We start from the raw sequence: 14,283 nt of genomic DNA, 5'->3' as shown, positions 1-14,283 counted from the left end.
CATGAAAACAATAAATAAGTAAACTTGGGTTGCCTCCCATGAACTTGGCTCGACATAGTTTGAACTTAGTATTCAGGAACTTCCAGAATAATATCCTTTATGCCCATGAGCTCAACGTTCTCATAAAATGGTTTCAATCTGTGCCATTGACTTTGAAAGCTTTATCAGAATGAAAATCTTTTATTTCTATAGCACCATAAGGAGAAATGTTAGTCACAATAGAAGGACCAAGCCACCTAGTTTGCAGCTTACCTGGAAACAACTTGAAACGAGAATTAAACAACAATACTTTCTGACCAATATGAAAACATTTACATGAACTATGCTTATCATGAAAAGCTTTGGTCTTTTCTTTATATATTCTAGCATTGCCAAAAGATTCCAGTCTGAGTTCCTCTAACTCTAGCAACTCCAATTTACGCTCTGTTCCAGCTTTCTCATAGTCTAAATTACACTGTTTAACAGCCTAAAAAGACTTGTGTTTAATTTCCACAGGTAAGTGACACGCTTTACCAAAAACTAGTCTACAAGGAGACATTCCAATCGGTGTTTTATAAGCAGTTCTATAGGCCCAGACTGCATCATCAATCCTTAAACTCCAGTCTTTCATATCAGGTTTAACCATATTCTCTAATATTGATTTTATCTCGCGATTGGAGACTTCAGCCTGACCATTCGTCTGAGGGTGGTATGCTGTGGCTACCCTATAAATAACATGATACTTGCTTAGTAAAGCACCTAAAGTCTTATTGCAGAAGTGGGTACCACGGTCACTGATCAGAGCCTTAGGCATTCCAAATCGATTAAAGATACGACTCTTAACAAATTCAACAACAATTTTACTATCATCTTTCTTAGTAGCTTTAACCTCAACCCACTTCGAAACATAATCCACCGCAAGTAATATGTACTGATATCCATAAGAAGGTGGAAAAGGACCCATAAAATCAATACCCCAAATGTCAAAAATCTCACAGATCAGAATACTAACCTGAGGCATTTCAGCTCGTTTAGACAAATTACCAGTTTTCTGACACCGCTCACAGGATTTGCAGAACTCGTACGCGTCTTTATGCAAGGTTGGCCAGTACAAACCACACTCCAACACCTTGTGAACTGTGCACTATGGACCAAAGTGCCCTCCTGTTTCTAAGTTATGACAGAATGTTAAAATAGAAGGCACTTCAGATTCACTCACACAACGCCTAATAATATTATCGCTGCAGCATTTCCATAGGTATGGATCATCCCAAATATAATGTTTTGATTTATTCCTTATTTTATCTCTCTATGCTCTAGACAATGTAGAAGGAAAAGAAGTAGTTACCAAGTAATTTACCATATCAGCATACCATGGAATTGCTTCATGACGCAAGGAATATAATTGTTCATCAGGGAAGAACTCAGTCACCATAGGCCAGTCTTCCTTAGGGACTATTCTACTTAAATGATCAGCAACTAGGTTTTCAGCTCCCTTTTTATCTCTAATTTCTAGGTCAAATTCTTGTAATAAAAGCATCCAGCGTAGCAATCGTGGTTTATAATCTTTCTTTTTTAAGAGATATTTTAATGCCGAATGGTCAGAATAGACTATCACGTGAGTGCCTAGCAAATATGGTCTAAACTTTTCAAGCGCATAAATTACAGCATACATTTCTTTCTCAGTAACTGTATAGTTACATTGGGCAGGGTCAGGTAATTTTGAAGCATAGTGAATAGCATATGACTCTTTATCAGCTTTTTGACCAAGGACAGAGCTTACTGCTTTATCGCTAGCGTCACACATAATTTCAAAAAGTAAGTTCCAGTTAGGTAGGCGCATAACAGGGGCAGAAGTCAGTTTGTCTTTTAGAGTGTCAAAGGCTTCTTTAAATGCATCATCAAACACAAAGGCAACATCTTTAGCAAGTAAAGAACACAACGGGGATGAAATTTTTGAAAAATCTTCAATGAAACGTCTGTATAACCCCGCGTGACCTAATAAAGATCTAATCTCTCGTACACAAGTCGGGTATGGCAGAGAACTTATGACATCAATTTTTGCTTTGTCTACTTCTAAACCTTTAGAACTCACAATATGACCCAAGACGACTCCTTGTTGGACCATAAAATGACACTTTTCAAAGTTTAAAACAAGGTTCGTTTCAATGCATCTTTTCAGCACAAGCGATAAATTATGTATAATAAAACAAAAGAGTCACCAAAATCAGTAAAGTCATCCATAAATACTTCTAAACAGTTATCAAGTAAGTCAGAAAAAATACTCATCATACACCCCTGAAAGGTTCCAGGTGCATTGCACAGGCCAAAGGGCATTCTTCTAAAGGCATAAGTACCAAAGGGGCATGTGAAAGTGGTCTTTTCTTGGTCTTCGGGTGCTATGGGTACCTGGGTATAACCTGAATAACCATCTAGAAAACAAAAATAAGAGTTTCCCGCCAATTTTTCTAGCATCTGATCAATGAAAGGTAATGGGAAATGGTCCTTTCTAGTGGCCTTATTAAGTTTCCTATAATCTATACACACCCTCCACCCATTAGATACTCTTGTAGGTACGAGTTCACCCTTATCATTTTCAACTACAGTTATACCTGACTGCTTCGGGATGACATGAATAGGGCTGACCCACTCGGAATCAAAAATAGGGTATATAACTCCAGCATCCCTCCATTTTACCATTTCCTTCTTAACAACTTCTAACATTGAAGGATTTAATCTACGTTGTGGTTCTTGAGAAGGTTTAGCATCCTTCTCTAAAAATATTCTATGCATACAAAGAGTGGGACTGATTCCTTTTATGTCAGCTAAAGTCCATCCTATAGCTTTTTTATATTTTCTAAGCACATTTAACAATTTTTCTTCCTGCTGCTCTGATAATGAACTAGAAATAATCACAGGGAATGTTTCATTTTCACCAAGAAAAGCATATTTTAAATTAGCAGGAAGAGGTTTAAGTTCAACTTCAGGTGCTTTAATAATAGATGGGACGAATTTTTGACTCGATGGGGTAGGGAGAGTTTAGTAGAATCCTTACCAGAGTCAACGAAGCTAAGGTTCATTATATCAGAAGTGGGTACAAGAGTTCCTGTCATATCAGACATATTAGTAGTATGGTCATCGTCAAAAACTTGTTGTGCAATCCAATCAATAACGTCAATGTAATCAACAACACACACGCTGCCAATTGTGTCAGAATACTTCATAGCATCAAAGATATTAAATGTGATAACTTCACCATCAAATTCCATTGTTAAAATACCATTATGCACATCAATTTTAGCTCACGAAGTTTTAAGAAAAGTTCTATCTAGCAGCAGTGGTACATTAGTCGAATCACGAGAATCACCCATATCAAGAATATAAAAATCAGCAGGAAAAATTAAGTTACCCACTTGAACAAGAACATCTTCTAAAACACCTAATGGGTATGCGTATGATCTATCAGCACCAATTTTCCACCATGCAAAGACTCATACACAAATTTAGGCATGACATTAATGGAAGCCCCTAAGTCTAGCATGTATCTTTCAAATTTAGACGAACCAATAGTGCAGGGAATGGAGAACATCCCTGGATCATTACATTTCGGAGGAACTTTTCTTTGAATGAGAGCAGACACATTTTCCCCATACTTACTTTTTCAGCATTCTTATTTTTAATATTCCTCTTATTAGTACAAAGCTCCTTTAAAAATTTTGCATACTTAGGAATTTGTTTAATGGCATCAAGCAAGGGTATATTCAGTTCCACTTTTCTAAAAGTTTCCAGGATTTCATTTTCAAGTTCAATTTTCTTTGTTTTAGCAAACCTTGTCGGGAAAGGGGGAGGATCTTTAAAGTTAGGAACATTCAAATCAGATTTTTGTCTCTTATCCTTGTGAGCTCCATGACCTTTTTCTACCCCTAGTTTTTCTAACGGTTGAACCTCAAGTTCTTTCTCAATTTCATTTTTATTTATTCCAGGTTCACTTATGACCTTACCACTCCTGAGTGTTACAACTTGAGCACTTTCCTTAGGATTAGGAATTGGTTGAGCAGGTAGTTTACCCCCAAGGTGGTTTGGATATTACTCAGAGTAGTGCAGATTTGACCCATTTGTGTGTCTATTTGCTGTAGGTGAGCATCAGTTTTCTGTTGGTAGGACACACACTGATTATTAACTTGACTCACAGTAGAGGTTAACTGTTTCATCATCTCTTCTAGTGACGGTGGTTGGGGTGCCTGTTGCCTAAAATTATTCTGAAAGTTTTGTTGTTGTCTAGGTCCAGATCCATATCTTAAATTGGGGTGATCCTTCCAACCCTCATTATAAGTGTTTGAGAGAGGGTCATATTTTCTTTGTTGATTATTAAACCCACCCAGAGCATTATCCTGTTCAGGATTAGCAATAACAAACGGCTGACCAGCAGTGTCAGCGTACACAATATCAGAATTCATAGAACAAACAGTTGGTTTAGACTGATCAAATACAAATTTCGAAACTAATGTAGTAAGAGTAGCAATTTGATGGGCATTTTCTTGCATTTGATTCTTAATAGATGTAATGTCAACATTATTTACCCCACTAGCTTCTCCTACATCTCTCCTAATACTAAACTGTTGGGTGTTTAATGCCATATTATTTATCAAATTTCTAGCTTCTGTGGGTGTTTTTTCAACTAAAGACCCACCACTAGCAGCATCAGTGTAACCGCGATCTTTAGTTAAAAGACCTTCATAGAAATAAAACAAGAGGAGCTGTTCACTGAATTGGTGTTGGGGACAAGACGCACATAAACGATTAAATCGTTCCCAATATTTGCATAAGGACTCATCCCGACCCTGTTGTATACCACTTATCTCTTTTCTTACTGACGCGACTCTACTAGCTGGTTGAAATTTTTCTAGAAAAGCAATTTTAAGTTTATCCCAGCTAGTGATTGAACCAGGTGGCAAGTAAAACAACCATTCTTTAGCAGACTCCTCTAATGAGAATGAAAAAGAACGTAATTTAATATCCTCAGGTTTTACCCCCTCACTTTCCATAGATGAACATGCCAGGTCAAATGCAACTAAATGCATGTTAGGTAACTCATTCCACCGACCATAAAACTTAGGGAGTAAATTAAGAAAACTGGAATTTAACTTTAAAGGCTTTTGAAGAGTAGGAAATACGATACTCAGTGGAGTTGTGGTCACATCAGGCGTGGCCAGCTGCTTCAATGTCTTCTCAGCCATTTGATTTTCTTCTTCGGAAAAGAACTTGTCCAAGAATAAGGCTTCTTCCGCTTTCTTTTCCAAGAACTCTTTCCTCAGCCTCCTTGCTGTTCGCTCGATCTCTGGATCAAAAGTCACTGGTCCCTTTTAGCGACGAGTGTTGTGCATACACCTATAAGAGTGAATATAAGATAATGTCAGCAATTGGTTCATCCGTGGCAGTCTGGACAGGTTCAAATGTAGATTAGATAAAGCACAATTATTCCCAAGTTTCAATTTCACATAATCTATTATTCCTGATGCACTCCCATTCTAAACATGTGAGATATGTAAACGGATCATAAGTTCATTCCAATTCAAGCTTGAAGCAAAATTAAGTGACTGGCAACACATACGTTAAACATAGGCAGCAATAAAGCAATAATTACTAAGCATAGTAAATCAGGACGCCATGCTAACATGATTTAACTTAAAAGACCAGTCGTGTATAGCAAAACCTAATTCTAAATAAAAGCAAAAAGGTTACAGCACTTTTTTTTTATCACTGCACTATCCTTAAGTGTATCCTTAAGTGTAGATAGTTCAGGGGCAAGTATAGCAATTTAAGCTTCTTAACAAGTAGGCCTTCTCAGCAGCATAAGATTTTATTAGCTATCTAAAATTTTAATATATTAAAAAGTTTGATCAAAATACAAAGTTAAAGAACAAGAAATTTACGCCTGCGCAGAATTTTATCATACACCAATAATAGTTGACAATATTGAACGAAAAATAATATAATCTCCCCAACAACGGCGCCAAAATTTGATACGTGTCATTTGCGCATACAAATTAATTATTTATTCACCTTATGATAGTGTCAAAATGTGACGAGTCAATAGGTTAATGTTATCACAATAAACATGCTTGATACCGTGTTTTAGTTGGACTTGTTGTAATATACCGGTTTGCACTTTTAGTTGTAATTTTAGAGTCTTAACTTATAACTTACCAAGGTGAAGAAGGAGAGCAAAAGGTAAGCCAAGGGAATAAGTTCAAAGTCAAGAAAAGTAAGCTAATGGAAGATTTGATGCCTTGGCATAGACAAACAAGAGCCAAAATGAAGAATTGAAAACTCGGTTTCACAAGGGTCAACTTCAAATGGATATATCTCGAGTTCTAGAGCTCGTATTGATGCAAAGCCAATTGGAGATGAAAGCTTGTGATCTTAGCTTTCCAACGGTAGGTCACACGCCTCGTTTTTCCAAGAAACGAGGAAGATATGGCCTTCGCAAGTTGCTGCTGTCAGTTTAAAGGCGCAGCCTGCGCAATTGTTTGCGCAGCCTGCGCAAATACGCGCTGCTATCGCAACCCTAGTTCCGTGTTTTGGGCTTTCTTAAGGGACTTAACCTAGATTCTCGTGCCTCCATATATATATCTAGAATTTTGAGATCTAAAGACACTCCTACTCTCATCTAATCATCTAATTATTGAATAATCTCTAGAAACTTGTAGTAGGAAGAACACTTTATTTTGGGTGAAAGTTGTAATCTTTTAGCTTTGGATGTTAATCTTTCTTCATTTATTGGGTTTTTCTAAGAAGATGGAAGGCTAATCTTCCCTTTGCTTGATGTAATTTGATCAAAGTATCCAACTTTGGTAATTGTAAGACTCTTAAACCTCTCTTAATTTATCTAATGCTCTTTTCTTGTGCTTAATTTCTTATGTGGAGTAATTGAATGTTTGGGTTGGCCATCCGTGCATGTTATTCACTTGACTAGTGCAAATCCTAAGGAAATTGTCTAATTTAGTTGGGATTGTTGAAGCAAGTTTGTTGTTTGTTGAATTGGTTTAAATGATTCTTACAACAAATAGAAAAGTCCATGTCTTTTGCTCATTTGTATGGTTTAATCTTATGAGGAATTGATCCTAGCTTCATCTTTTGGTAAATTCTTAATGCTAATGCTTAGTCTCTTTTCATGGTTTAATGATTTGTTGCTTCAGCTTGAAGGGTATGTGTAGATGGTTTAATTTACATGTATCAACTTCTTGAGGTGATAGTATTGGGTAGATAATTGTGAGAGAGTAAAAAGAGTCAAGCTTTACCATTGTTGGGTTACTAAGAGAGAATTACATCAAGTATTCCCCTTAATATTGAATCTTGCATACTAGTTGTTTGTGGAATTGTCTCAATAGGAAGATCTCCAATCTTTACTCATATTTCCATGTTTATTTCCCAAAACCAATCCTTTTTCATCTATGTTTCCTACTAGTTGACCTTTGTTAATACCCATTGGTTGTGATTAGTGCCTTTTATTAAGTTTAAATTGTCATTAGGATCTTAATTAGTAGTAGAGACCTACTTAGTAGTCAATAGTTTACAATTCAAGTTTTTAGTCTTAAATCCCTTCTCTTGGGTTCGACCCTTACTTCTCTTTACTACTATCCTTAATAGCATAGTGTAGAGTGAGTTTGGTTTATAAATTGTTAATTTGATAGGCTAATTCTAGTATATTACGACACCTAGTTTTCTCCCTATCAAATTTTGGCGCCGTTGCCGGGGAAGGGCAATATAGCTAAAGCTTGTTTTTGAACCATTGGTTTTTAATTAGTGTAGTTAGTCTTTGTAAATATAGGAATCCTTTACTTGCCTTAGTTTGTTTACTTCTTTGATTTGATGGCTACTCGTTATTGTCGCCAAACTCATGATGAACCATTTTTCAAGTTTTTTAATAGAACGAAAGAGTTTAACTCTCTACGTGAATACCCTTATGAGATGAGAAAGCTTTGTAATGTGGTATATAATGGGTTGAATGAAGAAACCTTGTTCCTTACCGATAAATTGACTAATCAAGAATTTATTGGCAATGTCTATAACTATGAAGAGAAATGGAAATTTTTCCTTATGTTGGCTATTGCGAGTAAAGAATTGGAGTTCAGAAATTCACTCCCTAGTGTAGCATGTGAGGCTATTCATGGTGAGGAGCCTCAAATTGAGGGATCGTTGATTGAATTAGTTGAGGAAGTAGAACATGAAGAGGTTATTCACACTTTAGACAATGAGTGTTTTGATGATGGTTCCTATGATAAAGAGAATGATCTTGAGTTTGAAAACCCTCCTCCCCTTAATCTTGATACGAGCTACTCTTATAAAGAGTATTGTTTTTGGGATGATGAGAAGGATGCTTATGTTTTCACCACACTTCCATGCCACTCCCCCGTTGTGGTATCTACCGACACCTTATGCACTAGTGATGGTGGTTCCTCGAGTAATAGTCATGTGGATGAGGACAACTCCTCGGTCCTTAGTGGCCTTGGTGAGGAGTTGTCGTGTGAGGAGTCATTGGATCAAATTGTTGACAAAGATGAACATGAGGAAGTAAGGTTGAGGAAGAGGTTGTTTGCACCTCTGACAACTCTTATTTTGAGGGTCTATTTGATGAGGAGGATGATATGTGTGACTTGAAACCTTCTTTGGCCTTGCCATCCATTGAGATCCCTATCCACATTCCTTGTACCGAAGTTGACGCCTCACACCTTGGAAACAACTCTTTGGTTCGTAGTAACTCTTACCCGGAATTGACCTTTAAAGAATTGGGGAGTGAGGTGTTTGAGAAGAATGACCAAGAAGCAATGATTTTTGAGGTGGTTGGGATAGAAAAAGAGAAGGTGGAGGCTCTTGAAGACATGATTTGAGAACCTCCAAAGCCTATGAAACTTGTAAGTGTGGGGGTCAAGGAAGATGCTAAAGAAGAAATGAAAAATGAGTTTGTAGAGGTATACCTCCTCAAGGAGGAACCACCTCAAATTTGTTTTGAAAAGCCATCAAGCTTATCACCCAAAGAAGCTCATGAATCCATTCTTACTTGGTCTTCACCAAGTCCATTCCATCATTCAAAGAGCCTTATCGTGACGAGAAACCGTTCCTTGGGTATGAAAACTTGAGACACTTATCTTGTGTTTACTATTTCCTTACTTATGCTTGCTATGTGGGTGATCTATGCTATGGTCATGCCTCTTGTTTATGGGCTAGTGTGTATGACAAGTTACTAAGGGTGATGCGTTGTTCCGCTCTTGATTCTTGAAGAAGAAAAATGTTGAAAATGCGTCGAGCAAACGACGAAAACCAAAAGCGCTTTACGGGAGGCAACCCGTACTCCTTTCACATTTCTTTACTCTCCTTTGCATTTCTAGTACTCTCCTCCACATTGAGGACAATGTGGAAACTAAGTGTGGGGGAGGAGTTTGATTACAACATATGTAAGTTTTATTTCATGTTTTGATGCATATTTTTGAAAAATAAAAAAAAAATAAAAAAAAAATTGAAAAAAAATTGAAAATTGGAAATTCCGGCTAGGTGAAAACCCACAAGGGTGGGCACCTAGGCAAGATTGGAAAAGGCGGCCGAGGACGGAATGAAAACCCGAAAGGGCATTTCGGGCAAAATGAAGAATCGAGTTGCGAGCCACCGATGAGAGGAAAGGAAAAAGCTAAGGTGAAAACCTGAAAGGGCACCTTAGGCAAAATGAGGGATTTTCAAACAAAAAAAGTCGAAAAATTGAAAATTGTAACACCAAAAAGATGGAGGGATAAGAAGGGAGTGATAAGGAGGGTCTTGGAAGGAGGTTAGGTCTAGAATTTAATTTATTTTGAGTCACAAGAACTTGTCCCAAATTGCTGGATTTTTGATTTGGCTACTTGTGTTGTTGATGCTTAATGGAGTTTGGCCGACCAAGTAGCACAATTTTTATATTTGGAGTGATAAGGGGGTGTTATAAGTAGTGATGAGTTGTGATTGATAGGAGGATTTTGATGGGTCACTTTGCTATTGTCTTGGGATAAGACAAGAGTGACCATTACTACTTCTTTGGTGATATAAGAAGGGTGGAGTTGCGTGATGTGTCGGAGTTGGAGTTGTGTCGTGTCTTGTGTGAGGGATGGTATAAGGAGGGTGAGTGAGTGAAGAGTGTGCAAAAACTTTGAGTCTAGATTTTCTTTTTATCGGTGGTTGTCAATGAGGAAGTTATAAGAAGGTTGTAGTGAGGCAAGAGTGATCGGATTCTCCTACACTCACTTGATGGACTTGTGTACCTTCCTACTTAGTCTTGAGTTTTACTCGGGACGAGTAAAGTCCAAGTGTGGGGGAATTTGATAGTGTCAAATTGTGACGAGTCAATAGGTTAATGTTATCACAATAAACATGCTTGATAACGTGTTTTAGTTGGACTTGTTGTAATATACCGGTTTGCACTTTTAGTTGTAATTTTAGAGTCTTAACTTATAACTTACCAAGGTGAAGAAGGAGAGTAAAAGGTAAGACAAGGGAATAAGTTCAAAGTCAAGGAAAGTAAGCTAATGGAAGATTTGATGCCTTGGCATAGACAAACAAGAGCCAAATTGAAGAATTGAAAACTCGGTTTCACAAGGGTCAACTTCAAATGGATATATCTCGAGTTCTAGAGCTCTTATTGATTCAAAGCCAATTGGAGATGAAATCTTGTGATCTTAGCTTTCCAACGGTAGGTCACACGCCTCGTTTGTCCAAGAAACGAGGGAGATATGGCCTTCGCAAGTTGCTGCTGTCAGTTTGAAAGCGCAGCCTGCGCAATTGTTTGCGCATCCTGCGCAAATACGCGCTGCTATCGCAACTCTAGTTCCGTGTTTTGGGCTTTCTTAAGGGACTTAACCTAGATTCTCGTGCCTCCCTATATATATCTAGAATTTTGAGATCTAAAGACACTCCTACTCTCATCTAACCATCTAATTATTGAATAATCTCTAGAAACTTGTAGTAGGAAGAACACTTTATTTTGGGTGAAAGTTGTAATCTTTTAGCTTTGGATGTTAATCTTTCTTCATTTCTTGGGTTTTTCTAAGAAGATGGAAGGCTAATCTTCCCTTTGCTTGATGTAATTTGATCAAAGTATCCAACTTTGGTAATTGTAAGACTCTTAAACCTCTCTTAATTTATCTAATGCTCTTTTCTTGTGCTTAATTTCTTATATTGAGTAATTGAATGTTTGGGTTGTCCATCCTTGCATGTTATTCACTTGACTAGTGCAAATCCTAAGGAAATTGTCTAATTTAGTTGGGATTGTTGAAGCAAGTTTGTTGTTTGTTGAATTGGTTTAAATGATTCTTACAACAAATAGAAAAGTCCATGTCTTTTGCTCATTTGTATGGTTTAATCTTATGAGGAATTGATCCTAGCTTCATCTTTTGGTAAATTCTTAATGCTCATGCTTAGTCTCTTTTCATGGTTTAATGATTTGTTGCTTCAGCTTGAAGGGTATGTGTAGATTGTTTAATTTACATGTATCAACATCTTGAGGTGATAGTATTGGGTAGATAATTGTGAGAGAGTAAAAAGAGTCAAGCTTTACCATTGTTGGGTTACTAAAAGAGAATTACATCAAGTATTCCCCTTAATATTGAATCTTGCATACTAGTTGTTTGTGGAATTGTCTCAATAGGAAGATCTCCAATCTTTACTCATATTTCCATGTTTATTTCCCAAAACCAATCCTTTTTCATCTATGTTTCCTACTAGTTGACCTTTTTTAATACCCATTATTTGTGATTAGTGCCTTTTATTAAGTTTAAATTGTCATTAGGATATTAATTAGTAGTAGAGACCTACTTAGTAGTCAATAGTTTACAATTCAAGTTTTTAGTCTTAAATCCCTTCTCTTGGGTTCGACCCTTACTTCCCTTTACTACTGTCCTTAATAGCATAGTGTAGAGTGAGTTTGGTTTATAAATTGTTAATTTGATAGGCTAATTCTAGTATATTACGACACCTAGTTTTATCCCTATCACCTTACCTTTATCACAATTATTCTTTAAATTAATTTAGTATAGAATAAGTAAGGGTCGATTCCACGGAGAGATTAGCTATTCAAAGTTTAAGTCAACTATTAGTTAGTAAGAACACTTACATATTTACGCATGTAAGTTAACTGCTAGCTTATTTGATGATATGTACGATCAAGGGGGGGGTTTGTTTTGAAGTTTTGAACTATTAAACTACTGGGAATTAAACTAATGACTAAGAAGCTAATATTTAGACGTGAACAAATACCACACTCATACTTCCAGTATAGTAATTCTAGTCCTATAAACAATTGATATCGTTTATAATCATGACATAATTAATAGGTTAATTGCGGAATTTAAGATAACAAAAATTCCCTATATTCTCTTAGATTACAACCGACCTGAACTAAGCCTAGACCGATTCTTAACTAACCGACCGATGTAAGTTTGTCGCACCCTACTAAAGACCGGATTAGTAGCCTTACTGAACTAAGAATACATCATTAACCCTATTAGTCTCTAAGTAAACTAATAGATTCAGTTCTTACTCCTAATCTTACCTAAGACTGTTCGCAGACCATTAATTAAAATTAGTTGCCACTCGTATTACGCAGATTAAACTAAGCCGAACTTACGCAATTAGCATCCGAGACAATCAAAAATCACAATAAGATAACAAATTATGAGTAAAGATTGGACCTTGACATTAAAACGAGCTAAACTAAAATACCAATAATTCAAGTCAGATGGATAACAATCAGTTTCAGGTACTAAAATTTTAGAACGAAAATCAACCATAAACTAGGTACAAGATTAGTAAAAAGAGAACTTGTTTTGTAGCCCGGAATCCGTCGCACAACCTTCGGATGTCGCACCTCCAATTGAACTAGAATCTGCCCTTACGCCGCTATGTACGAAGACTACGCCGGTGTATTGCCTCCTTTTAGCTCTCGCCTGCTAGTTTAGATAGAAGACCGTCTCACTGTACCGCTCAATTTCTGAGAAATATGTGGGTAATTGCTTCCTTTTAGGGTTAAGGAATCGGGTATTTATACTCGATCAAAGTCGGTCTTCGTGACAGATTTGGGAACAAATTTTTGCAGCAATAGGATAAAGTTTATGATTGAAATAAGGTAAGAGATAGAGATTGAATTTGAGATAGAGTCAGAGTTTCCATGGATAATATTTCGCTCAGCAGCTTCTGACCTTCGTCTGCTTCTTTCCCAAATTCTACTCTTTAGGGCTCGCTTGGAATGGGAGTAATTGTTAAGGGAGTAATAGAGGCTAAAATAAGAAGAAATGAAAAGAGATTGGTGGTTTGTGGTGTTGTGGAGGGTGGAAAGAGGTGGTGAGGGAGGAATTATTATCTCCATATGGAGGTAATGCATTACTTGAGGGGGGAGGTGGGTAATTATTACCCCCTTAATGGATAGACTATCACACTATCTTCCTCCATTTCTATCTCCAACCTCCATCACTTTCCTCCATTTTCTAGTTCATTTAAACTCTATTATTTTCTTAATAATTACTCCCATTCCAAGCGAGCCCTTAATCTAACATTTGCTGACTTGTTTGATCTTTGACTCCAAGTCCACGTGAAATCTACCTCTTCATTTCAGGGGCTGCGAATCTCGTGATTAATTAATAATTACGTACATGCATGCTTGCGTGCTTCTTTATTTCCTATGCTTCGCTTCCTATTTTGCTCCTTGGTCCGTTTTACACATCCTCGCGTCATAGTTTTAATCCATTAAGCGCGTCATTCGGCATGTCTCTTCCGTCTTGTAACCTGCTATACCAAAACACACCAAATAAGCCCATTTTCATTTAAAATAATAATAACAATAATTAAATCTTGAAATTAACGAATATATAATAATTTAGCTCAAATAATGCGAAAGACGACACTAACAATATACGGATATGGGATAAAAACATATATAATTATGGGCTTATCAGAAGCATAACGTAGCGATGAGCTTGTTTTAAACTTCTGTCATCTAGGCGTACTTTTTCTATCATACCCACAACTCGACTACCAGAGTGATACAAATAGTCACTCATTTTAAATGAGCCAAATACCTTTAGAGAGTTCATAAAATCAGTTTAGGAAAACCATTTAAAACATCCACTTAAATAGTTTGTGATAATTACCTTTCAATAGCGTACATCCATTTATACTGGATAGGACCACCCAGTTTTGCCTCCTCGACTAAGTGAATCAATAGGTGAACCATAATTGTGAAAAAGGTTGGAATAAACTCCATTTCCATACGACATAGTATTAGCACAA

General features: G+C 36.8%; 1 protein-coding gene across 2 annotated transcripts; it reads right to left on the bottom strand.

Moving 5' to 3' along the window:
* Positions 1-3,719: 3,719 nt before the first annotated feature.
* LOC141626749 (uncharacterized) lies at positions 3,720-13,682 on the bottom strand. Of its 2 annotated transcripts, XM_074440414.1 has the most exons (4): positions 13,537-13,560; positions 11,994-13,225; positions 5,582-6,042; positions 3,720-5,418 (listed from the first exon to the last, which is right to left on the bottom strand). In XM_074440414.1, exon 4 carries the CDS (start codon positions 5,214-5,216, stop codon positions 3,993-3,995), a length of 1,224 nt encoding a protein of 407 aa, XP_074296515.1. In that variant the 5' UTR covers positions 5,217-5,418; positions 5,582-6,042; positions 11,994-13,225; positions 13,537-13,560; the 3' UTR covers positions 3,720-3,992. The 2 variants fall into 2 exon arrangements, with proteins under 2 accessions (XP_074296515.1, XP_074296516.1); XM_074440415.1 differs by lacking the exon at positions 5,582-6,042 and having other exon boundaries at positions 3,720-5,367; positions 12,820-13,225; positions 13,537-13,682.
* Between the last annotated feature and the right edge of the window lie 601 nt (positions 13,683-14,283).

This window comes from Silene latifolia, chromosome Y, assembly GCF_048544455.1.
Source record: "Silene latifolia isolate original U9 population chromosome Y, ASM4854445v1, whole genome shotgun sequence".
Lineage (NCBI taxonomy): Eukaryota > Viridiplantae > Streptophyta > Magnoliopsida > Caryophyllales > Caryophyllaceae > Silene > Silene latifolia.
This window is presented reverse-complemented; position numbering and strand designations above follow the sequence as displayed.